This window comes from Tursiops truncatus, chromosome 8 (genome assembly GCF_011762595.2).
Source record: "Tursiops truncatus isolate mTurTru1 chromosome 8, mTurTru1.mat.Y, whole genome shotgun sequence".
Taxonomy (NCBI): domain Eukaryota; kingdom Metazoa; phylum Chordata; class Mammalia; order Artiodactyla; family Delphinidae; genus Tursiops; species Tursiops truncatus.
Genome location: NC_047041.1, coordinates 24,742,525 through 24,770,288, shown reverse-complemented (window position 1 = coordinate 24,770,288; position 27,764 = coordinate 24,742,525). Strand labels below are relative to the sequence as shown.

Below are 27,764 nucleotides of genomic sequence, written 5' to 3'. Positions count from 1 at the left end.
TTGCCACAAACCTTCAATTTGTAAAAAACCGTGATATCAGCAAAACACAATAAAGCAAAGTACAATAAAATGGGGTATGCCTGTACACTTAATCCAACAGCTGGACCAGGAAACTGAAGTTCTATAGAAATGCCTCTGGATGTGTGTCAGAGGTGAGGGCAGATTCCCTGAAACTGTTGCAACCAATCTTATCAACAACTGCAATTTCTGGAAAAATAAGATGTCGGGGGGAGTGGTCTACATAGGAGTTGGTGATGGTGGTGATGGTGGTGTGTGTGTCTGTGTGTGTCCCATCATGTAAAGGTACCTGCACTGGACTTTTTATGAAGACCAAGGTGGATAAGGTCCCACATGGGACCACAAGACCAAAGTCAGAATATGAATCTGAAAGAATGTGAAACACTCAGGGAAAAGTGGAAAAGCACTGTCACCAAGCAGAAAGAAGGCAACATCTGAGGTCAAGGAAAGTGGGACTCCAAGCTCCGGCTACTAGCACTGCAAGTCCTCTACATCTCACCTGGTATATAGAGTCTGGCCTCCCCACTGGGCAGGCTGTGAAGAATAGCTCATTGAGTGATGATTATATGGCACCATCTGAATGCTTGTTATGGTAAGTTGGAGCCAATAATTGTTCAAATGGCCCATGTTTTTTATTCATATCATTTCTCTCCCCTTTCCAATTTTCTTCTCCAGAAGTGTCTGCACCTTAAGATTGCTAAAGAGGGCAATATTTAAACCAGGAACAAAGTGTATGAAGAAAGCATTGGGGGAAGAAACTTTGGGACATTAAATCCTACAGGTAAAATTTTGCTATCCTAAAGAGGCTTTACTCCTCTCGATATTCCACATATACATAGACAGACTTCTCAAAACACTCTTTATAAAAATACTATTGAAGAACTGCATGTTCAGCATTACCTAATTTCCTCATAAATCTCTTGCCTTTTAATAAGCTAAGTGGCTATTTGCTGAATTTCCCTGATTTATTGGTATCTTTTGAGGGCTGAGGATATATCCAGATACTAAGTGATTAAATGTGGATGAAAATGGTACATTACCATAATAACGACAGAAAAGAGAATCGTGACTAGGCATACAGAACACCTCACAGAGATGCATGTCTACAGCTTCTTAAAAGGGCAGGCTCCAGAGCCGCAGAGAAAACTGCACCATCAAGCTAGTTTTTATGGAAAATCTTCCCAGTTCCACTCACTGGAGGTACATTCCACAGGGACTACGGCCCCCTCAGAACTCAGTTTCATGAAGCAGTGGGAACTTCAGGCTGCCAACTAAACTGAAGGGAATCCTGGATCCTGTATTCACTTTAGCCACCAAACTATGTGACCTGCAAAGGATATTTCAACTTTTCTGACACCTGCATTCTTCAACTGTTAATCAAAGGCAATCGCTGCTGAGGACAGTCATCATAATACCCTCTTTTAAAACAAAACACTTTGATTTAACAGAACGTTATGGAGGCACTACAAAATGAAAGATTATGTCACAGGTCTTTTTTATAATTGTTAAAGCGCCACCTGCTGGAAATACTGATCTTACATACCAATTCTCTGTGAGACATTGGTATCAGAAAGGTGAGAAATGTTAACTACTCATCCACAAAAGAGAACCTAGATTCAAAACGCAAATAACGAAAATGGTGCCAGCAAAGCCCTCTCTTCTTACAGTGTTACCACAGTCCAATTGCACAAGTTATTACCCCTATACAACACTAGGGAATGACCTAGCAACTCTATTATATTATTCAGCAGGATATTTTTTTTAATGGCACGAATATCTACAAAAAATATAGAAAAATCGATATTGCTCTAATAGGCTGAGAAAGAATTTATAGGAGGTTTTCAACTTAAGAACGTGTTGTGTTTCAAAGCTTGTGTGTCGGGCTTCCCTGGTGGTCACTTGTTAAGGATCCATCTGCCAATGCAGGGGGGCACGGGTTCAAGCCCTGGTCTGGGAACCCACATTCCACGGAGCAACTAAGCCTGTGCGCCACAACTACTGAGCCTGCGCTCTAGAGCCCGCGAGCCACAACTACTGAGCCCGTGCATCACAACTACTGAAGCCCACGCACCTAGAGCCCACGCTCCTCAACAAGAGAAGCCACCGCAGTGAGAAGCCTGCGCACCGCAAAGAAGAGTGGCCCCCGCTCGCTGCAACTAGAGGAAAGCCCGCGCGCAGCAACAAAGACCCAATGCAGCCATAAATAAATAAATAAATAAAAAGCTCGTGTGTAAGCCAGATTTTTGAAGACACATCTTCCATGAAAGTGGTATTATGCAGGCTGGTTAAACTGACAGTCTTCACAACTTCCTTAAACCTTGCACAGCCTTGCAGTACTATTACTCAGTTGCTGAATGTCATTCATAGAATTGCTTCTTTGGAACACTAGTCTGAGTTTTAATTTGGGATGCCCAGATTGGAACTCCTCTGCCCCTTTCCAAAGGGAGCAAGCAAGGGGAAACACCAGGATTAAGGGTGATGGGTAGAAAGAGAGTAGGGTAGGATAACTTACTCCCTACAGACATGTATCTGCATAAAAGGCCTTACTTTAGATCAATCTCCCCTTAAATGTTCCGAACTGAGACCAAAGACAAAGTTCATTTAATAATCACTCAAGAAGTAAGATGACCAAAGGACTAGAAAGATGATAAAAGGCTGTTGACCTGGAAGAGCTCAACCCGTGGTGAGAGGCAGGTAAACAGCAACACCTCAATTCAATAAGTGCTACGAGGAAGATGTGAACAAGCAAGGGCCCTGGGAACCTAGAGGAGGTGGGGGACCCAGCCCAGATGGCCTAAAAAAGGCTTCATAGTAGAGATGACATTTGAGCTTAGCCTCGACAGACATGTGGGATATTGTCACCTGAGATTCTCTACTTCACCACTATCCCTATATATACCGGTTTATTATTAAGCAAGATATTTTAAGAAATAATCAGTGTATTAATCAAACTGGAAGTCTTCCCCAAAAGGCCAAACATTTTAACATAATCTTTTTCCACTCACTGACAGTTGTTAATGGTAAGGAGTGAAAACCAAATATCAGTTTTAATTGGCTGCAGGAAATGAAAGGTTATTTCACTCAAAAAGGTTTTTTTAAAAACCCATTAAACATTTTTAAATGTTTATTCCAGAAAATGATCTGGGAGCTTACTCTGATTTCCCCTCCATTCTGGCAGAGCCCCAAATAGATAGGTTTGCTTCGCCTTAAGAAGACATGATTCTGAAAAGTTGGATATGAGGAAAGCTTGAATATATTAAGTCATTTAAAATCCACAAGGGGAATTAGGTAATCAAAAAAACTACACAGTAAATATATTTCCATGAAATCAAAATCTTTTAATAATATGAACACTTACCCTCAATTTCTTTATTATATTTTTACCTAAAAAAGTTTACATACAGAGTTTTTGTAAAGTGGCATACTAGTAGTTGATATCATAATGATGCTACATATTAACACTCTGTATTGAAGAAGTATCATAAAAATCTCATGGCACATTATTTGCTAAGAAGTAGCATAATAACAATTGGGAGAAGGTTCCTAGGTTTACTGTACTCTACGGCTTCTATGGTACTCACAGTTGTATCTCAGGATTTCTCAAGTACTGCCCACCCATGTTCCCAACATGTGCAATCAGTCACCAGACCTCATCTAGTGGCCTAAAGGCCACGAGGCTTGTATAAGGACAATAACTGCCTCAGCAGGACAAAACTCAGATGCCTCCAAATGAGGAAACCTACTCCAAAACCAACCTGGGCTGCCCCTCCTCCTGACTACCTAGCCCAGCCTGGACAGCCTGCTTTCAGGCTGTGTCCTGAGGCTGGCTCACACCCAGGTATCTATCCAATCCTGCTTTCCTACTTGTACCTCTAAGACCCCAGTGTGGGCCCCACTCCTTGTCTCCCTGACACTAATAGGTATTGGCCCTCAAACACACAGAAACACAATTCTGGCCTTGGCTTCTGCCCTATTTTGGAATTTCTACTTTTGATACATTATTTTGTATTCCTTTGTAAAATCTAACCACTGGATCCAACCCAACACTACAGAGTATTCACTCTGAGTCTGATAATTTTCCAAGTATCCCAAGGCAGTAGGCTCTGCTTTATCCAGGTGACAGCTTCCAGCTTCCCAGGAAACCCCAGGTGTACGTGTGTGCCTTCTTCTCCAGCTACAAGACTGCAGAGTGGGCCTCCTGGAGGTTCTCCTCAAGCTTCAGTCCCAGGTTGTCGATTCCAATGCTGGTAACTGGTGGCATGCTGCTTTCAAACGGCTCTGCAGTGCGTGTTGGAGTGGAGCAGTACAGAATGAACCCCACCATGATGACGGTGAAAGACAGGATGTAGAGTCCTGAAAACTAGGAGGAAATAATAGGCTATGTGGACAGTGCTCTCTCACATACACATCTTTACTGCTGCCTTTTGTCAACAGAGCTTTGAGGGTTACCTTCTCATAATTTTTTTTTCTGAAAGTTGCCCAAGGAGATGCTAATGACCAAAACCGTTCTGTGTGTGTGTACTGGTGAATGTGTGAGCTCTGCCCATATCACCCACCACGTCAGCCAACTGGATTCTTGGATCTTTAGGAAATGGACTTTTGCCTTTCTCTGTGATAACCCAGCTGCATCCCACCTCACAACTAGTCCCACTTACTTAGTGGAGAGACTAAAAATTTAGCATGGTACCATGAGAGACCCAGTTTCAGACCCTAGGCACAGCTTACAACACTGGTGTGAAACAATAAGAAAACAGAATGGTTTGGAGAAGGAGAAGAGAAAGAAGATGAGAGAGAAGAAAAAGTAAGACACACTCCCAGGCTTCCCTGGTGGTGCAGTGGTTGGGAATCCGCCTGCCAAGGCAGGGGACATGGGTTCGAGCCCTGGTCCAGGAGGATCCCACATGCCACAGAGCAACTACACCCGTGTGCCACAACTACTGAGCCTGCACTGTAGAGCCCGTGAGCCACAACTACTGAGCTCGCATACTACAACTACTGAAGCCCACGCTCCTAGAGTCTGTGCTTCGCAACAAGAGAAGCCACTGCAATGAGAAGCCACTGCAATGAGAAGCCCACACACCGCAATGAAGAGTAGCCCCCACTGGCCGCAACTAGAGAACAGCCTGCACGCAGCAACGAAGATCCAATGCAGCCAAAAATAAATGAATAAAATAAATTAATTTTTTTAAAAAAAGACATACTCCCAAAGGTAGAAGGAAAAAATGAAATGGGTTTTGAAATGAGTATTAAGTAGATTATAGTCATCTCCAGGTGTGGGCTTCTATGGGTCACCATTGGCTTCAACATGTTAATGTTTCATAGATGCTCAATTAGTTCTTAACCTTAAACCGTTAGAACTTTTTAAGGAATGGAATACCTACAGCCCTCCCCAAAGCTGGAAGGCCTCCACTGGATTCAGTGATGATGCAAAGCCAGTGATAATGTCAACCGGAGCAGCAGCCAAACTAATTTCCTCCACAGGTTTCATTCTTGGATCCAATCTCAGCACAGCACCCAGCACATAGCTGGTATTGAATAAATGTTTTTTTGGGGGAAAAATGATTCAGAAAAGATTAAAGGGAGTTAAAGCTATTTAGAGTACCCTAAACTTTTAAAGTCAGTATCATGAAGGTCAATCATGCTCTCCAATAGAATGTTCACTGTTACCTGTGGGAAAACCTAAGTAACTTATTCAAAACATGTCCTGTTTGGTTTGGTGGTTTTAAATGTTTATAAGAAAAAAGTATCTTGTTCCTCTTAAGAAGGCACATTATTAAATGGAGGCACCTTTATTAGAAGAGAGAGACTCTGAGGGAGTGAGATAATAAGTCTCCTGAATCAGAGGCTGTTTTTAAAATTTTACCCTTTGTGTCTGGATCTATACAGGAAATTTCTTGTGGCTAAACTGTTCAGTGAGTATTTACTCAAGATCAATCCAGAGGAGGCAGAGTCTGACACCAATGAATACAGAAATTGTTTAATGTCTTTTTCAACTGTGTTTTAAAATATCAGAGCCGAAGTTATTTTAGATACTATAATTTTTTTTAATTAGTGACATATTGAACTTATGATGCTGTCTTTAAAAATTTCTTCTAAGATCCTAGATATCGTCTTTATGCTCTGAATGATTTCCCACCTCTGTAATTTACTCTGAAGATAACAGCAGACCTCCTCTTTGCTCTACAAGTCTTGAAACAGCCTTTGACCAAAAAGAATAAAATCTGATATGAGTTATGAGTGAGCTGCTAGACATGCAGGGACAAAGAAACATAAAGCAAAAGAACTGCAAGGAACTTATAGTTTGCATGTTCCACTTTTGAGAATAATAGTGTAAGTCATGTGGCCAAAAAAATGACAACACAAGAAGGCTTTTTCTCATTAAAGTTAATACAGTTAAAAAGCAAATATGTACATTAAGGGAGCTTATAATAGGTAGCGACAAGTGTACTTTCACTTTGAAGCTTTTATTTCTTTAACCTTACTTCCTCCTTGGACATTATTTTACTAATGAGGGAAAAGTAAAAGTTAAACTACTAAAGCTACCTCAATATGTTTAGTTAAAAAAAAAAAAAAGCACAGGTAAGCGGGGCCACATGTTATACTGCAGAGCTCTCAAGCTTTCTCTGGGTATGGGTAGCCATCAACTGGCCTTGAACTGCAGAATAAAAACACCATGGTCCCCTAGTGGTGGCCATGTGAAATGCAAGAACAGCACCACAGAACAGCTAACTCACTTTTTTTTTTTTTAACTCACTTTTAAGGCCCACTTTGTACCCCTTAATGATTGCTATCATAGAAAAAAAAAATCTAGGGCTGTCAGGATCACTTCCCTGATTCACTTTGACATTTGTTACTTTTTAATGATGCCACCAAAAAGCTATAAATACTTCTTCAGTCTTAGTTCAGGAATACCTTAACCAGCAAGTTTGTGAAGATAACAGCTGGTTCCTGTGACATGTAAAAGCAAAAATGGTTTATGCTTCTTAAGCAGAAATTTCTGAGAACACACTGAACTAGGCATCGTGAGTTCCTGGCCAATTCCTGGGAACAGTGTAAATCAGTGCCAAGCAATTTCCACCCAGATACAAAATTTTACACGGATAAAGAAATATAGTCGCTATCCCCAGCTAAAACCAAAATTATCAAGCAACAGCCGACATTCTAACTATTTGTTCAAATGACTGTAATAGCAGCCAAGTCAACAAGCTTTATACTATGGAAAGATGGATTTCTTTCTTTTTTTAAAAAATAAATTTATTGGGCTTCCCTGGTGGCACAGTGGTTGGGAGTCCGCCTGCCGATGCAGGGGACACGGGTTCGTGCCCCAGTCTGGGAGGATCCCACATGCCGCGGAGCGGCTGGGCCCGTGGGCCATGGCCGCTGGGCCTGCGCGTCCGGAGCCTGTGCTCCGCAGCGGGAGAGGCCACAGCGGTGAGAGGCCCGCGTACATACCGCAAAAAGAAAAATAAATAAATAAATAAATTTATTTATTTATTTATTTTTGGCTGTTTTGGGTTTTCGTTGCTGCACGCGGGCTTTCTCTAGGTGCAGCAAGTGGGGGTTACTCTTCATTGTGGCGCGCAGGCTTCTCATTGCAGTGGCTTCTCTTGTTGCGGAGCACGGGCTCTAGGTGCACGGGCTTCAGTAGTTGTGGCTCACGGGCTCAGTAGTTGTGGCACATGGGCTTAGTTGCTCCGCGGCATATGAGATCTTCCTGGACCGGGGCTCAAACCCGTGTCCCCCGCATTGGCAGGCGGATTCTTAACCACTGCGCCACCAGGGAAGTCCCGGAAAGATGGATTTCTAAGGCAGTAGTTCTCAAAGCAAGACTCTTATAATAACACTAACATGCTATTTGCTTGGAGTGAGAGTGTCCGAAGAAATTCTTGCCAAGAAGGTGAGAAGGTTTCATTTTGGGATCTAAAATCTTAAAGAAACCCATTACTTCTTTTAAACCAAAAAAGTGTTCTGATTTGAACAAGATCTATTTGCTCACCTTATAGCCAAACAGAAAGAGTCCAAAGAAAAGACTGTAGAGGTCAGCTGTCAGGATGCCCAGGTTGACAGAAGTGGCACTAGTGACTTTAATCACCAGTGGCATGAAGCTGTACAGGCAAAACATACATAGGGCAAATGCTACAAACAGCAGGGCTGTGAAAAAAATGGAATATCTAATGTTATAGGAAGAAACCAAAAGTTAAAGGTGCTGTGCTTTTAAAGCTTGACTGATATATAAAATTCCCTGATCCTTTAACATACTATCCACAAAGCCCCTTGTTAACAGCAAGTATTGCAAATGAGACATACAAAGCTCTCAGAAAAAATAACAACAAGATATGAGGAAGAACTTAAAAAATTCAACAGAGTGTTAAATGATCGAGGCCATAGAATCTTGCTTATGGTGTAAGTCAACAGCTCTTATCACCCCATGTTATCCACCTGCCCAGGGCAGAGAGATGCCAATGATAAAAGGCATCATGGTTGGACATGATTTGTGTGGTTGAATCAAAATAAAGTATTTTTAGGGTATCAAAGATAGTCGTTAGGCCCATTATCTTTTGTTCATCTCATAAGAGCTAGTCATGTGGGTCAGCAACTACTTATAGCAGTTATCTCTGCTTCACAACCACTTCTCCAACCTCACTCAACACACACACACACACACACACACACACACACACACACACACAGGCAATCTAAGTTATTTACGTGAATGAAATCATCCAAGCATGGTAAATGAATTTCAATGACACTTCATGTAGTACTTAATTTCTTTCCACGCATCATTAAATAAGGTTCAAATCTTTCCTATCAGATGAGAGTAGCAATGGAACGTGGTGGTGATTACACACCATCAGATTATTCAGGTTAATACTTCACAAATTACATCAAGCAGACAACCTTTACAAGAAGTCTGAGGACTCGAGATACAGATCTAGTTGAAAGTTAGTGTGACCAAAGGTCAGTCTTGTTCAGAATTCCTAGTAAAGAAAGGCTATTCCTGAAGGTAAAGATTAAGGATTAACTTTTATGGGGGGGTTTGTTTACAAGTTCTCAGAGAAAACTCAGTGTAAACCACTATAGTTCTCTGTGTACTAAATTACTCTGTGATTTTATATAAAAATGTTTAATAGTATTACTAAAATGAAGTATTTATTTCTTGATGTGTGTCAGGGGAAAGACTAACAAGGATTATTATGTATGTACATACCAATTTTCCAGTCCCAGTGAATGCTGGCAATATCCTTATATTCCACAATCAATCTGTGATTAAAACAAGAGGTCACAGAGAGATCTTTATACTAATTTTTACTATTTTATAAGCAATTAAATTGCTTCAAGCTTTAAGTACTTCACCAAGGTGATTCATTATGTTGACTTTTGAATTTTTCTTAGAGTATAAAAATAACTATCTTTAATTAAAATGACAAAGAATAAAACCCAGAGGAGTCCATAAACACATGTTTGACTCCCTTAGAAGCACTCTACAGTAGTCAACTATAGGAGGAAAACATTACACTATGTATTCCCTTTGAACAGGAAGTTAATATTTTCTAGGAATAATTGAAAAAGAGTCTTCACTGGTAATATAAAGTCTACCACATTATAAGCAGGAATCAAGCATCACACATGTATAAGAAAATGAGGCATAATTCTTGATGTTTCAAAAATCTTCTAATAGATATTTAGCAAGTTACTGATTTCAAATTTGAATTTGGGCCAAATAAACAATGAATATTAGTAGCTGGAAAGTAATCATCTATGACATATTTGCTTATATTGTTTTTAAGGATAAGTTTAGAATCTTACAGCTGTATGCCACTGATAATTGTTCCAAACAAGCCCACCATTCCTAAAAACTCCTGTCTGCTCAGCTTCTTCACGATGTATTCTTCACACACATTAGAAACAGCATAGAGGGAAGCCCCAAGAAGGACCAAGATGTCACCAATCAGTACATCACTACCTATAAGGAGATAAGCCACAAAAAGGAATACATTTGTCACTAGGGAAAACTCCAGCTTGCTTCCAGGAAATTATCTGGCTCATATTTATTTAAGTAAGATTTTACAGAAGAAGAAACCCTGATTTTTAGAAGTTTAAAGACTCCTGCTCGTCTCACTTTCTGGCACAATTCTGCTTTCATTTTTCTTATTTTGGATCCTCAGGAGACTAACAGATTGGAAGATGGTGGTGTATACCATAATGTAAGGCCTCAGAAAATGATTCTATGACATGAGAAATTAATGGAAATTATTGATGGGAATTCATTGAAAACTATAGGGAAGGAAGCTAGGTAAGCAAGGTAATTTTCTCAATCAAAGGAGACACTGAAGTCACTTGTATATTGAGTGAAATCATAGACCTTATTTAGATTTTACAGTATCAACTATCTGAACCTTGACATAAAGAATATCAAAATGTTCTCATCCACAGAGTAACTGAAAAAAGAGGTCATTCAGTGAACACAAAGTCTCCTTTTTGATGAAAACAAAACCCAAGAATCTACAGTAGGATTTCCAGTAACTAATCCAAATGTATGGGCCAAAAAAAGATTATTGCAAATATATAAAGAAACTTCTCTCTCATGACACAAAACAAACCATTTAGTGTGACAAAACACAGCAAGGGCTCAGGGCAGGTAGAAACATAAAGACTGCTTTGTGGAAATGGTTATAGTACCAGAAGCAAGCAAATCTAAAAGTAAAATTTTAAAGATAGTTAATCAGGACACGTTCTCTGCCTTTTACTTTATCTTTGCACAATAAAAGTGAGGACATAAGCAAAACTTTTTCTGTGACTAAACCAGAAACAAGTAACACAGTCTCACCTGAATTGTCTTCCCTCCCTGCTACTATGTCTGCACCAACCATAGTTCCTACGCCCAACAGACAGACAGCCACAGCGACGAAGTGGATCACTCTGTATCTTGCATAAAGAATAAACCACGAGAGAGCCATCAACACAGGAATCCCAAAGCAATCCAAAAGCTGCATGGAAGGAGAAACAGATGGCTTAAAACATCTCTCATTAGCTACAAGATGATTAAGTAATAACAGGAGTCAGTGTTTATTGAGCATTTATTATTGCCAGCCCTGTACTAAATGCCTTACCTGGATTAACTCATTTAATCCTCACAACAATTCTATGACATTATAACTGCAATCTCCGTTTTACACAGGAGGAAAACAAAGGCACAGAAAGGTTAAATGAGTTGCCCAAATTCACATAGTTAAAAGTGGTGGAGGACTTTCCTGGTGGCACAGTGGTTAAGAATCCGCCTGCCAATACAGGGGACACGGGTTTGAGCCCTGGTCCGGGAAGATCCCAATGCCGTGGAGCAACTAAGCCTGTCCACCACAACTACTGAGCCCGCGTGCCTAGAGCCCGTGCTCTGCAACAAGAGAAGCAACCGCAATGAGAAGCACATGCACCGCAACGAAGAGTAGCCCCCACTCACTGCAACTAGAGAAAGCCCGCGTGTAGCAACAAAGACCCAACACAGCCATAAATAAATAAAAGTGTTGGAGCCAGTTGATGAACCCAGGAATTCTGCCCAACAGCCTATGCAGTTTACCTCTACACTCCCACCTGTGTTTATCTTTAAGTCCAGTAGACATGTGCCCATTCAGTCAGTCAACAAATATTTAAGTATATGATATGTGGGAGACACTGTGAGAGGAGCTGAAATATAGAGGAGAACAAGAGAGACACAAAGAGGAGTATACAGAAGGCTAGACAGACACAGAAGAATCACACAACCAATATATAAATGCAATTGGGCTAAGAGCTACAAAAAAGTACAGGTTATTATGAGAGAGCAAACAGACACCATCTCCTTGACAAAGTGTCCAACCCCACCATATAAGACAGATGCTTGCTCACAGCAAATACTCTTGCTCATCTTCATCATATACTCCTCCATCACCTGTTGGTCCTGCATCCAGAAAATACTTGCTACACCCTTGATATTGCCAGTCTGAAAGGCAGGGGGATTAAGAGTGCCAAAATTATAGTAAATCCAAAATCTTTGTAAGATAAAAGAAAAAGAGATTCCATTCACTGGATTCTTAAAGTCACAAATTTGGTAAAGTGCATTCAAGGATAAAATATATTCCTTTTACTAATAATGTTCCTGATGATGTTTTTTGATTGCTCATCTTGTTCTTTTTTTAAACGTGTCCCTGATTTGCTCTGTATCTGTTTAGTCTTGGAGAAGGCAGGCCCCTAAATCTCCAACAGCCCGTTTGATCCTGTCCACAGTTGTTTACTGATTGCCTTTCACTGCAATGTTAAGTATAGGAATGGGCACCTTGCCTTGTGTTATTTATTCCAGCTGCAGCGCTCCAATCTCTCTCTCTCTTTTTTTTTTTTTTTTTAGAACTCCAATCTCTTAAGTGCTTTATTGAGCCTGCCTGAACAACAAACCATTAAACGATGCAAATGATAATAGCTTGTCCTGGAAGACACCAACAGAATCCAGCCATAATGAAGTAACAAAGTCTAAACTACATTCCTTAAACAAAAAAAGTGGAAAAAGTCACTCTAAAAACTATTACAGGAGACTCCCTATCCTCAAATTGTGTCTTAAAGTCAAACTTAAATCTGCTCTATTTTAAACAATTTTGGGTGGGCAATGAGTAGCCATATAAGGGAGGCACCTACATTTGGTAAGAGCTCCCAAGGCCTCAGGCCCCAGACCTACCATTGACCAGCTGTGTGATCTCTAGCTAGTCACCCTTTGAGTCAAAATCTGAAATCAAGAGGTCAGACTAAATGATCTCACAGGTACCTTCCCACTCTAAAATTCCATGACTTCTAATCTGATATCTATCACATTCAGTCATTTATCTACATTGGATCTTTTCAAAATGTGTTCTTGGTGACAGATGTCTTCTGTTTGATGCTTGTAGCTCTAAGAGCCTCCCTATTTAATTTAATCTTTAAAAATTATTGTACAGTCACAGTAAGCAAGGAACTAAGTAAGAACCTGGAATGAGGAGAAGGCATGGATATAAACATGAATTAGACTTTATTAGAGATACAGTGGAGTATAGAGGAGAAAGTGAAATTGAATTAGGCCTTAGAGAAGGGGCTTTAAAAAGGATTCATTCTAGAAAGAATAGAGCAACATAAGAGAGAGAAGCCGCCTGTGGGTACGGAATGTGTAGATGTGGCAGTGAAGTGAGAAGAGACATGAGTAGAAACCTAGGCCAGCAATGTCAATGGCCACATCAAGAACTACTACATTACTATTTGCAATTACAGAATCTTTGAAGGAATCCTTAAGAAGGAGTTTCAAAGACCATCCAATCTAAACTTCCACATTTTCAAGGGGAATTCCCTGGTGGTCCAGTTGTTAGGACTCCAAGCTTCCACTGCAGGGGACACAGGTTCGATCCCTGGTCAGGGAACTAAGATCCCACATGTCACGCATGGTGATCAATCAATCAGTAAATAACTTCCACCCTTTCAGATTAACCAGGCCAGAGATTTACTCAAGGAGAGAATCCGCTTGAAGAATTCCAATGAGAGGCACTTTCTACTGCTGCAAGCACCTCTAGTTGTTAGATGTGCTTTTTATAATAGGGCTTGCTAGGACCATAAATGCATAACTTTTGACAACCAAATGCTTAGGTTTTTCTAAGAGGCTAAGACGAAAGAAATTGTTTGAGATTAGTTTAAGGCATGACCTTTAGTCACAATAACCCAGCTGTGTTTTGTTTAGCTGTGTTTAGACCTTGTACCAATTCATAACTTCTAATTGTCATTAGTCAGAGATCAAAGTTTCTGCAAATTGTAATCAAGTAATTAAACGGTGTGTGAGATTATGAGGATAGATGTGACTAGAAAAATGCCATTTTCTATATACTTATACTCATTATTCATTGCTAAAAGTACACTTAATACTATTTGTGATGAACTGCATCTTCTAGGTAACTCCTGGTTTTAATTTTTGTGAAATTCTGGGTTTTTCACGTGCCTCCTATTATGTCTGTCTTAACAAATATTTCCTATCTTGGCTTTTTAACCCATGCCAGTCGAAACCCAAGAGATTTGCTGAGGAAAATGCTTAGCACAATATTAAAAGGCATTCTGGAAATTTGAGAAGATGGCGGAAGAGTAAGACGCAGAGATCACCTTCCTCCCCACAGATACATCAGAAATACATCTACACGTGGAACTGCTCCTATAGCACACTGACTGAAGGCTGGCAGAAAACCTCAGACCTCCCAAAAGGCAAGAAACTCCCCACGTACCTGGGTAGGGCAAAAGAAAAAAGTAAAAACAGAGACAAAAGAATAGGGACGGGACCTGCACCAGAGGGAGGGAGCTGTGATGGAGGAAAGGTTTCCACGCACTAGAAGCCCCTTCGTGGGTGGAGACTGCGGGTGGCGGAGGGGGAAGCTTCAGAGCCACGGAGGAGAGTGCAGCAACAGGGCTGCAGAGGGCAAAGCGCAGAGACTACCGCACAGAGGATCGGTGCCGACCAACACTCACCAGCCTGAGAGGCTTGTCTGCTCACCCACCGGGGCGGGCGGGGGCTGGGAGCTGAGGCTTGGGCTTCGGTTGGATAGCAGGGAGAGGACTGGGGTTGTCGGCGTGAACACAGCCTGAAGGAGACTACTGCGCCACAGCTAGCCAGGAGGGAGTCCGGGAAAAAGTCTGGAGCTGCCGGAGAGGCAAGAGACTTTTTCTTCCCTCTTTGTTTCCTGGTGCGCAAGGAGAGGGGATTAAGAGGGCTGCTTAAAGGAGCTCCAGAGATGGGTGCGAGCCGCGTCTATCAGCGCGGACCCCAGAGTCGGGCATAAGAAGCTAAGGCTGCCGCTGCCGCCACCAAGAAGCCTGTGTGCGAGCACAGGTCACTATCCACACCTCCCTTCCGGGTAGACTGTGTAGCCCGCCACTGCCAGGGTCCCGTGATCCAGGGACAACTTCCCCGGGAGAACACACGGCGCGCCTCAGATTGGTGCAACGTTATGCTGGCCTGTGCTGCCACAGGCTCGCCCCGCATCTGTACCCCTCCCTCTGCCCGGCCTGAGTGAGCCAGAGCCCCCAAATCAGCGGCTCCTTTAACCCCGTCCTGTCTAAGTGAAAAAACAGATGCCCTGAGGCGACCTACATGCAGAGGAGGGGCCAAAACCAAAGCTGAACCCCGGGAGCTGTGCGAACAAAGAAGAGAAAGGGAAATTTCACCCAGCAGCCTCAGAAGCAGCGGATTAAAGCTCCACAATCAACTTGATGAACCCTGCATCTGTGGAATACCTGAATAGACAACGAATCATCCCAAATTGAGGAGGTGGACTTTGGGAGCAAGATATATTATTTTTTCCCCTTTTCCTCTTTTGGTGAGTGTGTATGTGTATGCTTCTGTGTGAGATTTTGTCTGTATAGCTTTGCTTTCACCATTTGTCCTAGGGTTCTGTCCATCCGTTTTTGTTTTTTTTCTTTTCTCTTTTTTTTTTTACTTAAAATTTTTTTTTCTTAATAATTTTTTATTTTAGTAACTTTATTTTATTTTATCTTACTTTCTTTTATCCTCTTTCTTTCTTTCTTTCTATTTTTTCTCCCTTTTATTCTGAGCTGTGTGGAGGACAGGCTCTTGGTGCTCCAGCCAGGCATCAGGGCTGTGCCTCTGAGGTGGGAGAGCCAAGTTCAGGACACTGGTCCACAAGAGATCTCCCAGCTCCACGTAATATCAAACAGCGAAAATCTCCCAGAGATCTCCATCTCAACACCAACACCCAGCTTCACTCAATGACCAGCAAGCTACAGTGCTGGACACCCTATGCCAAACAACTAGCAAGACAGGAACACAGCCCCATCCATTAGCAGAGAGGCTGCCTAAAATCATAATAAGGCCACAGACACCCCAAAATACACCACCAGACGTGGACCTGCCCACCAGAAAGACAAGATCCAACCTCATCCACCAGAACACAGGCACTGGTCCCCTCCACCAGGAAACCTACACAACCCACTGAACCAAACTTAGCCACTGGGGACAGACACCAAAAACAACGGGAACTACGAACCTGCAGCCTGCAAAAAGGAGACCCCAAACACAGTAAGATAAGCAAAATGAAAAGACAGAAAAACACACAGCAGATGATGGAGCAAGGTAAAAACCCACCAGACCTAACAAATGAAGAGGAAATAGGCAGTCCACCTGAAAAAGAATTCAGAATAATGATAGTAAAGATGATCCTAAAATCTTGGAAATAGACTAGAGAAAATGCAAGAAACATTTAACAAGGGCCTAGAAGAACTAAAGAGGAAACAAGCAATGATGAACAACACAATAAATGAAATTAAAAATACTCTAGAAGGGATCAATAGCAGAATAACTGAGGCAGAACGGATAGGTGACCTGGAAGATAAAATAGTGGAAATAACTACTGCAGAGCAGAATAAAGAAAAAAGAATGAAAAGAACTGCAGACAGTCTCAGAGACCTCTGGGACAACATTAAATGAACCAACATTCGAATTATAGGGGTCCCAGAAGAAGAAGAGTAAAAGAAAGGGACTGAGAAAATATTTGAAGAGATTATAGTTGAAAATTTCCCTAATATGGGAAAGGAAATAATCAAGTCCAGGAAGCACAGAGAGTCCCATACAGGATAAATCCAAGGAAGAACATGCCAAGACACATATTAATCAAACTATCAAAAATTAAATACAAAGAAAACATATTAAAAGCAGCAAGAGAAAAGCAACAAATAACACACAAGGGAATCCCCATAAGGTTAACAGCTGATATTTCAGCAGAAACTCTGTGAGCCAGAAGGGAGTGGCAGGACATATTTAAAGTGATAAAGGAGAAAAAGCTACAACCAAGATTACTCTACCCAGCAAGGATCTCATTCAGATTTGATGGAGAAATTAAAACCTTTACAGACAAGCAAAAGCTGAGAGAGTTCAGCACCACCAAACCAGCTTTACAACAACTGCTAAAGGAACTTCTATAGGCAAGAAACACAAGAGAACGAAAAGACCTACAACAATCAACCCAAAAGAATTAAGAAAATGGGAATAGGAACATACATATTGGTAATTACCTTAAATGTAAATGGATTAAATGCTCCCACCAAAAGACACAGACTGGCTGAATGGATACAAAAACAAGACCCTTATATATGCTGTCTACAAGAGACCCACTTCAGACCTAGGGACACATACAGACTGAAAGTGAGGGGATGGAAAAAGATATTCCATGCAAATGGAAACCAAAAGAAAGCTGGAGTAGCGATTCTCATATCAGACAAAATAGACTTTAAAATAGGGACTATTAGAAGAGACAAAGAAGAACACTACATAATGATCAAGGGATCGATCCAAGAAGAAGATATAACAATTGTAAATATTTATGCACCCAATATAGGAGCACCTCAATACATAAGGCAAACACTAGCAGCCATAAAAGGGGAAATCGACAGTAACAGAATCATAGTAGGGGACTTTAACACCCCACTTTCACCAATGGACAGATCATCCAAAATGAAAATAAATATGGAAACACAAGCTATAAATGATACATTAAACAAGATGGACTTAATTAATATTTATAGGACATTCCATCCAAAAACAACAGAATACACCTTTTTCTCAAGTGCTCATGGAACATTCTCCAGGATAGATTATATCTTGGGTCACAAATCTTGCCTTGGTAAATTTAGGAAAATCGAAATCGTATCAAGTATCTTTTCCAACCACAACACTATGAGACTAGATATCAATTACAGGAAAAGATCTGTAAAAAATACAAACACATGGAGGCTAAACAATACACTACTTAATAACGAAGTGATCACTGAAGAAATCAAAGAAGAAATCGAAAAATACCTAGAAACAAATGACAATGAAAACACAACGACCCAAAACCTATGGGATGCAGCAAAAGCAGTTCTAAGAGGGAAGTTTATAGCAATACAATCCTACCTTAAGAAACAGGAAACATCTCAAATAAACAACCTAACCTTGCACCTAAAGGAATTAGAGAAAGAAGAACAAAAAATCCCCAAAGTTAGAAGAAGGAAAGAAATCATAAAGATCAGATCAGAAATAAATGAAAAAGAAATGAAGGAAACAATAGCAAAGATCAATAAAACTAAAAGCTGGTTCTTTGAGAAGTTAAACAAAATTGATAAACCATTAGCCAGACTCATCAAGAAAAAAAGGGAGAAGACTCAAATCAATAGAATTGGAAATGAAAAAGGAGAAGTAACAAATGACACCGCAGAAATACAAAGGATCATGAGAGATTACTACAAGCAACTCTATGCCAATAAAATGGACAACCTGGAAGAAATGGACAAATTCATAGAAATGCACAACCTGCCGAGACTGAATCAGGAAGAAATAGAAAATATGAACAGACCAATCACAAGCACTGAAATTGAAACTGTGATTAAAAATCTTCCAACAAACAAAAGCCCAGGACCAGATGGCTTCACAGGCAAATTCTATCAAACATTTAGAGAAGAGCTAACACCTATCCTTCTCAAACTCTTCCAAAATATAGCAGAGGGAGGAACACTCTCAAACTCATTCTACGAGGCCACCATCACCCTGATACCAAAACCAGACAAGGATGTCACAAAGAAAGAAAACTACAGGCCAATATCACTGATGAACATAGATGCAAAAATCCTCAACAAAATACTAGCAAACAGAATCCAACAGCACACTAAAAGGATCATACACCATCATCAAGTGGGGTTTATTCCAGGAATGCAAGGATTCTTCAATATACGCAAATCAATCAACGTGATACACCATATTAACAAATTGAAGGAGAAAAACTATATCATCTCAATAGATGCAGAGAAAGCTTTCGACAAAATTCAACACCCATTTATGATAAAAACCCTGCAGAAAGTAGGCATAGAGGGAACTTTCCTCAACATAATAAAGGCCATATATGACAAACCCACAGCCAACATCGTCCTCAATGGTGAAAAACTGAAAGCATTTCCACTAAGATCAGGAACAAGACAAGGTTGCCCACTCTCACCACTCTTATTCAACATAGTTTTGGAAGTTTTAGCCACAGCAATCAGAGAAGAAAAAGAAATAAAAGGAATCCAAATCGGAAAAGAAGAAGTGAAGCTGTCACTGTTTGCAGACGACAGGATACTATACACAGAGAATCCTAAAGATGCTACCTGAAAACTACTAGAGCTAATCAATGAATTTGGTAAAGTAGCAGGATACAAAATTAATGCACAGTAATCTCTGGCATTCTTATACACTAATGATGAAAAATCTGAAAGTGAAATTAAGAAAACACTCCCATTTACCATTGCAACAAAAAGAATAAAATATCTAGGAATAAACCTACCTAAGGAGACAAAAGAGCTGTATGCAGAAAATTATAAGACACTGATGAAAGAAATTAAAGATGATACAAATAGATGGAGAGATATACCATGTTCTTGGATTGGAAGAATCAACATTGTGAAAATGACTCTACTACCCAAAGCAATCTACAGATTCAATGCAATCCCTATCAAACTACCACTGGCATTTTTCATAGAACTAGAACAAAAAATTTCACAATTTGTATGGAAATACAAAAGACCCGAAATAGCCAAAGCAATCTTGAGAACGAAAAACAGATCTGGAGGAATCAGGCTCCTGGACTTCAGACTATACTACAAAGCTACAGTAATCAAGACAGTATGGTACTGGCACAAAACCAGAAATATAGATCAATAGAACAGGATAGAAAGCCTAGAGATTAACCAACGCACATATGGTCACCTTATCTTTGATAAAGGAGGCAAGAATATACAATGGAGAAAAGACAGCCTCTTCAATAAGTGGTGCTGGGAAAACTGGACAGCTAAATTTTTCCATGTTCCTAATATTTGAAGATAAGACCATATCTGTTTTATATAAAAAAGTGATGCATCAGGAATTCCTTGGTAGTCCAGTGGTTAAGACTCCGTGCTTACACTGCTGAGGGTGCAGGTTCAATCTCTCCCTGGTCGGGGAACTAAGGTACCGCAAGTCATGCTGTGCAGCCAAAACAAAAAAAAAGTGATGCATCAAAAGTCTTAAATTCAGGAGTTTCCCTGGTGGCACAGTGGTGGAGAGTTCGCCTGCCGATGCAGGGGACATGGGTTCGTGCCCCGGTCCAGGAGGATCCCACATGCCGCAGAGCGGCTGGACCCGTGAGCCATGGCCGCTGAGCCTGCATGTCCAGAGCCTGTGCTCCGCAGGGGGAGAGGCCACAGCAATGAGAGGCCCGCGTACCGCAAAAACCTGGTATTGGAATCTATCTTACTTTCATCTCCATTTATAAGATATTTTGTTGTTAGCAATGGGGAGTCAGTGTTATGATACATCACACAGTTTGCCAACATTAAGACAACTCTTTTCTTTTTTTTTGGCTGCATGACACGGCTTGTGGGATCTCAGTTCCTCAACCAGGGATGGAACCAGGCTACAGCAGCGAAAGCCCATAATCCTAACCACTAGGCCACCAGTAAACTCCCTAACATTAAGACAACTTAAACAATCTTCCTCAGCTCCACCAGGTTGAAAAGTACTGCTATGTAGAAACATTTTTCTTTCAATCCAGTGAGAATAAACCTAGAAAAGGAATAGAGATATAAGTTTTACTTTTGGCTACCATCTCTAACCAAGATGTCTAATAGGTTCCTTCTAATTGTTCCTTTGTCTTGAATATCCACTTTACTTGCAAACCTCCAACTTTTCTGTAGCACAATGGTAATATCCACTTTATATGCCATGTTTAAGCAACACATAAAACAGAACTCTTGCCAACATCACAGCATCCATTGCCAACTAAATATTTATGTTTATTTTCATAGCAACTGTTCTATTCTGCTGTAGCATTAGCAGTTTGGGAACTGATTAACTTGTACACATTTTCAGTAATTCCAGGAAGCCTTACTCATTAGCATATATGCTCCACTGGAAAACAGATAGCATCCACCTGTGTTTAGGTTTTCTTCAAATGAACAGGTTCTTAATAAAATTAGGTGAGCACATATGAGCTCAGATTCTTCTCTTAAAGCTATAAAACCCAAACTGGTAAGAGGACTCCTTACCTGGACACTGGTTAGAGTTGTGTACTGGTATGCTCTGACAATCAGGTAATTAGCTTCTACATCTGCTAGTCCAAGCAGGATGTACTTCCACCATTTCTTTTTCAAGATGTTTAAAAGGTTATCACTACCTGGTTGAAAGAAATCTAGATTAGTACATGTACTTAAAATGATTCCTTGCATGTTAATTTAGAGATAAAGAGTCAAAGCAAGGGTTTACTATGTATTTTGAATGTGGACCCTCCTAATTTCCATTACTCATAACCCAAACTCCTGCAACAGCTCAGCAGTCAGATTTTTTTCTAGTATGAGGCCCAAGCTAAGGTGTCATCATAGACCAAGTGTTCAATGAAAACACCAAAGAGAAAGGAAATAAGAAAAAAGTGGTTAAATTCCCTTTCCTACTGCAACAGAAATATAACATCCAGATCCCTAGGAAATGAAATGTTTGCTTATGAATTCATTGGTTATTTAACCTCTGTTCATGAGCTTCTTCAAAGAAAACTCTGCATGTGGTCATTCTTTCGGAAAAGATGTGCTTTCAAGAGAAAATTAAGCCAGTGGTAAGTATGGAAAAAAGATTTAGTGGCCCCACTGAAGAAACACCTTTTATCCCCTAAATTCTATTTATTCAAGTTAACTGTGATTCATTTCTTTGTAGAATCTAGCATCACAAGGAGATATAGAGTTGGCACATATACAAGAAGGCTTTATGGGTAAGATAACCTGCAAGGAAATAAAGGTAGTGAGACTCGTAGCCAAATAATTATCATGAAATCCCAATCAGCAGGAACATCCTGAAAACACAGTTTGTCTTCCCCAAGATAAGATGGCATGGAACGCACCTAATAACCATCCCTTAGAAGGACTACACTGATATACTTATGAATCACACTGACTTCCTAAAGGCCAATGCTTACATAGAGGAGAAAAGTCTGGGGCTATTAACCATGTACCAGTTCTATTTCCAACTCCTAAAGTTCTTGCCAAATTTGAAGATTTCCCCTTAAGATATCTCTTTACCCCTTCCCACAGCTGGTTTCCATTTTCTTTCAAAATAAGTTATTTATCCTGACACATAGAAATACCATTATGTATTAAGGTTCATATTAAAAGACGATTAGCAAATAGCACACTGGTGATTTTATTATTTGCCTTAAATGTGATGAAAATGGGAGTATTGCACCCTACCTATCAGTCTGGGTTACCCATTGTCTTTACACTCTTGAATTCAATCTTATTTAATTTATTTTATAGTACCATGTTCTTCTTTTGTGGGAAGGATGGCTCTTATCATGACAAGAAGCCCCTAATACAGCATGGTGGTGAGTGCATGGGCTCTGGGGCAGGCTGCCTAGGTTGAAATCTGCCTCCACCTGCATGATTTACAGCAAGTTATCTAAGTACTACATGCCTCAGATTACTCATCTATAAAGTGGAGATAATAATAATACTCACTTGATTTGTTAGGAGGCTTCAATGAGTTAAGCAATTAAAATGATACCTGGCGCAATAATGTTAGCCTAGTTTTTCCCATTTATAAATAGTTAGCTAGAAATGATAATTCTACAATGATTCTAAAACAACTTAACCAGCCAGTGATAAGATGTTAATTCCTTGCCAATTCCTTGTTTTGTTTCTCTCACAACATAGACTTGATCTATCAATACATGCAATTGGTGGTCCATTTAGCATTCTCCACTTAGCTGGAAATACATATTTTGGACAGTGAGGTTCTTGACTTTTTAAGTGTTTCTAATACTGTCTTTTAAATTTATCAACCATGGGGGGAAAAATAGAAGACCTAATTTGTAATGGCATTTACACTTTTTTTTTTTTTTTTTTGCGGTACGCAGACCTCTCACTGTTGTGGCCTCTCCCGTTGCGGAGCACAGGCTCCGGACGCGCAGGCTCAGCGGCCATGGCTCACGGGCCCAGCCGCTCCGCGTTATGTGGGATCTTCCCGGACCGGGGCACGAACCCGTGTCCCCTGCATCGGCAGGCGGACTCTCAACCACTGCGCCACCAGGGAAGCCCTACACTTTTTTTTTTAGACAACTCCTACGTTACAGTTTGGTGCTACTTATTTTAATCAACAATTTCAGAGAATTACACACATCTCTAGTCACCAATTTCATAGAATTCAAAGGTGTCATACTTTTCTAATAACTTTAATAAAAACAGCAGTAGTTTCCTGTTCTTGATTTTGCCCCATATTTTATTTTTTGAATGTCAAGAGCCAAAAATTTTTATGAAGATAATTTGTTGAAAAGGTAATTCCAACATTTGACATACCTGATTGAAATGCCAGCATCACTGTATAAATTAGAAACAGCAAGCAATAGTTGATAAAGCTCTGAAGCATGGGGGTATTCACTTTGTATCTTTCTGCCAAATACTGGCTGGTGATGGCTGTCCCACATATACACAAGGACAACATCTGACCCAGGGCAATTGTTTTCAAAATATTCCTAGAAAACAAAGGAGGAAATCAGAGGAACTGGCAAGTAAGTTATATCTTTCACACACACACACACACACACACACACACACACACTTTAGGGCTAAACCAAAAGGAAAATGCTAATAATTCCAGGTGGTTCTTTATTTCATTTTATTGCTTACTTCATATGCACAAAAATTAAAGTGTTGGATTTTGAGAGACTACAGTTTTATTCTCTTTTACATTTCTAATTTTCCCCTCATTACCACAAAAATACATATTCCCCCAGTTCACTGATGATTTATTTAGAGATCATTTTGATTACTTTGCTATGTCATATTTTATTTGAATTATGTGTGTATGATTTTTTTTTTTTTTTTTGCAGTACGCGGGGCTCTCACTGTTGTGGCCTCTCCCGTTGCGAAGCACAGGCTCCGGACGCGCAGGCTCAGCGGCCATGGCTCACGGGCCTAGCCACTCCGCGGCATGTGGAATCTTCCCGGACCGGGGCACGAACCCGTGTCCCCTGCATCGGCAGGCGGACTCTCAACCACTGCGCCACCAGGGAAGCCCTGTGTGTATGATTTTTTAAAGCTCAACTTTAACTCTAGTTTTAAAGTCTTCCTATTCATTGTTTAACATTTTCTCATCCTCTCATTCTCCCAGAGACTTGGTTCCTTCAACTAGAAGCAGAGGCTTTCAATGTTACCTACATGTTAGAATCATGGAGCTTTTAAAAATGCTAATATCCCGGGCTGCACCTGAGACCAATCATATCGTCGCCTCGGGGGGTGGGTCCAGACCTCGGTGGAGTTCAAAGGTCCCCAAGTAATTCCAAATGCAGCCAAGATTGTGAATCACTGTTCCAGAGGCTGGCACTTTGGATCCAGAGAAGAATAAGATCTAGACCCTACCCTTTGGCATTTTAAAAGAGAAGTACCTTAACAGCCAACTACGAAACTGCAGAAAGCAAACTACACAACAACAGTGTACACTGTTACAACAGTAACAGTGGTGTGATTAAGGGGCTGAGAGAGCACACAGGTACTATTGGTTAATTCTGAGTGAGGGAGTTAGCAGGCAGGGAGAAAACTGAGAAAAGTTTTATGGAAGAAGTGATTTTTCAGTTAGGTTTGGAAGTATGTATATAAGAGATATCTAGAGGAAGAAGTAGGGAGAAGGGAACCCAGGAAGAAGTAACTGTAGGACCAAATGTAGAGGCACAAACATGCAATGGTCGGTTCAGGAAATATCGAGTGGCCTATGCCTAAGGCATAAGGTCAATTGCAAAGAGTGGAGGGCAAGAAGCCTGGAAAAGTAAGTAGAGGCCAGACTGTAAAAAGGTAGCTCTGGGGCTTCCCTGGTGGCGCAGTGGTTGGGAGTCCGCCTGCCGATGCAGGGGACATGGGTTCGTGCCCCGGTCCGGTAGGATCCCACATGCCGCGGAGCGGCTGGGCCCGTGAGCCATGGCCGCTGAGCCTGCGCATCCGGAGCCTGTGCTCCACAACGGGAGAGGCCACAAAAGTGAGAGGCCCGTGTACCGCAAAAAAAAAAAAAAAAAAAAAAGGTAACTCTGGTTACTATGAGAAGGACTACTGAAGGTTAGAAGGTTAATATAATGATCCATGACTGAACTAAAGCCACATAAATGTGAATGTTAAGTAGAGAATGATGTGAAAGACTCACAGAGCCTAGTGATCCATTAAATCTCAGGAGGAGGTATTGAAAATGATCTCTGGGTTTCTGGACTAGATGACTGGATAGATATAAGGCTGCTGACCAAGACACAGAATACAGGATGAGAAGCAGGTTTGGGCAAGGGGAGAGTACTGAGCTTAATTTGAGAACACTAGAAATTGAGGTGGCTGGAAGGTCTAAGAGAAAAACATTAAGAGGTTTGTGACAGGCAGACTCTAAGATGGCCACCAGTGAATCTCTGTTTCTGGGTAGTTTTACTCTGTGTAATCTCTTCCACTTTAACATGGGTTGGATCTTTTACTTGATTCTAACCAATAGAATACAAGAAAATTAATGGGATACCATACTATACAACACAGGGAATATAGCCAATACTTTATAATAACTATAAATAGAGTATAATCTTTAAAAATTGTGAATCACTATATTGTACACCTGTAACTTATATAATATTGTACATCAACTATACTTCAATTAAAAAAAAAAAAAAACCAGGATACCACTTCCATGGATACACTACCTGAGGTTATAACTTCCATCTTGCTACCCAACTCTATTGATTCTCTTCCTTGCTGGCTCGGATCAAACAATCTGCAATATATAGACAGGCCCACATGGAAAGGAACTAAGGGTGGCCTCTGGTCAACAACCAGCAAGGAACTGAGACCCTGAGTCCAACAGTCTCCAAGGAAATAAATCTTGCCAAAATCAACATGAGCTTGGAAGCAGATTCCCTCCCCAGTCATGACTTCAGATGAGACTCTAGCCCTGGCTGACACGATGACTGCAGCCTTATGAGAGACCCTGAAGCAGAGGGCAGAGCTAAGCCATGCCCAGATGCCTAATCCATAAAAACTATGATAACAGATGTGTATTGTTTTAAGCCACTAAATTTGAGGTAATTTGTTACACAGTAGCAACAGATAACAAATACAAGGTTGAAACTCTGGACTTCAGAAAGACCATATCTGTTTTACTCTCCACAACATATCCAGTGCTGGCACTTTGTTGTCACTTAATAAATAAATATTTGTCAAGTGAATGTAAATGGATAAAGAAATTACCACATATGCCCAAATATATGGTTACCTCAAATATAAGACACTTCCACACTTATCCAATGAAGTTCAATAGTCAGAGAAAGACAAGAAATTATGAGTGCCATGATACAGAAACTAAGAGTAGAAAAACATTTCAAGAAGGATGAGCTCATCAATACTACAGTGTCAAAAACTGCAGAGAGAAAAGATGTCATCATGGCTAAATAGACACAGTTGGACTGGCAAGCTGGATGCTGCTAGATGGCTTGGAAGGAAAGCATTTTGTTAGTGGTAATGACTAAAGTCAGATTCTAGTGGGCTGAGTGAGTAGAATATGAGCAAATTAATGCACCAAACATAAATAGCTCTTTTTTTCTTTTTAATGATGAAAAGGAGAACAGCGATGGGGAAAGAGTTTGAAGTATTCTGCTTATTAGCAGCAGTGTTGAGGACAGGGTTTTTGCTTGTTTGTTTGTTTGTTTAATTATTATCTTGTTAAAGAAGCAGGGAAACTTAAACAAGTTTGGGAGATGAGCAGAAGGCAATATGGGTGAAAACTTGAAAGAAACTTAAAAGAAATTAAAAGAGATGATGAAGACATATAGTTCCTGGAAGGTTCAGGGACCAGGATTGAGAATACTGCAACTTTTATTTAAATGTTCTCTACATAAATACTTCCTTCCAGAGTTGCCCTAAGCAAAATAGAAAATACCCAAATTGCAGAAGACAGAGAATATCTGTTCTAAGAGCTTACAATGTATTTTTTCTTTGGAATATTTGCTTCAGTAATTTGCAACTAATCTCAAACAATCCTAACACAGGCAAAAAGAAAAAGGGGAAATTTGCTGGGTAAGTCAACCCTAAATATATACTTATAGAGCATCTACAATGTGCCAGGCCATGAAGATACAAAACTGGATAGGCACTCTCTGTGCCTCAGAGGCTCAGAGACCATTGGGGATAAGTAGGCATATAAACTAGTAATTAGGGCACAGACAGACAAGTACAAAAATGGGCTACTTACAAGAACCTCAGGGGTTCACTAGACAGGCACAGTAAGGAAAGGTATCTCAAGCAGAAGGAATAGCAGGTACAAAGGCACAGAGTTCTAAAACAATATGGCACATTCAGGGATTTCAAGTGGGTTGGTGTAGCTATAACCCAGAGTGTAAGAGAAAAACAAGAGCAGCAGATGATGGAAAAGTCAATAGAATCGAGATCAAGAAGAGATCTAAAATAGGTTCTAAAGTTGGTATTTTATTTTGCTGGTGGTAAGCTCATTGAAATCTTCTGAATAGGAGAGAGTAAAGAGATTAGCAAGGTAGGAATTGAGCATTCCTGGGTCCCTAAATATGTCATAGCACATTATGTCATAACACAGAACACCAAAACCTAACCCTTAATTCCTGCCATGGAAGCCAATTAAAGAGGAAAATTGACAGAGACAGATCTACCTAATATAATACCCAGTTTTCTGGATCAGACAC

The 27,764-nt window shown here is 40.5% G+C and overlaps 2 protein-coding genes across 2 annotated transcripts in view; both read right to left on the bottom strand.

Annotated features, from left to right (window-relative positions):
* The window catches only part of SLN (sarcolipin), a 70,499-nt gene extending 61,243 nt beyond the window's left edge, over positions 1–9,256 (bottom strand). Inside the window, exon 1 of the mRNA XM_019920530.3 lies at positions 9,230–9,256. The gene's annotated coding sequence lies outside the window, so the exon portion shown is untranslated. The remainder of the gene's footprint in view (positions 1–9,229) is intronic.
* The window catches only part of SLC35F2 (solute carrier family 35 member F2), a 49,910-nt gene continuing 25,477 nt past the window's right edge, over positions 3,332–27,764 (bottom strand). Inside the window, exons 2-8 of the mRNA XM_019920529.2 lie at positions 23,392–23,567; positions 21,100–21,227; positions 10,850–11,009; positions 9,829–9,985; positions 9,230–9,282; positions 8,015–8,169; positions 3,332–4,378 (exon numbers count right to left, since the gene is read on the bottom strand). Of these exons, the coding sequence (XP_019776088.2) occupies positions 4,193–4,378; positions 8,015–8,169; positions 9,230–9,282; positions 9,829–9,985; positions 10,850–11,009; positions 21,100–21,227; positions 23,392–23,567 (1,015 nt within the window). The 3' untranslated portion in view covers positions 3,332–4,192. The remainder of the gene's footprint in view (positions 4,379–8,014; positions 8,170–9,229; positions 9,283–9,828; positions 9,986–10,849; positions 11,010–21,099; positions 21,228–23,391; positions 23,568–27,764) is intronic.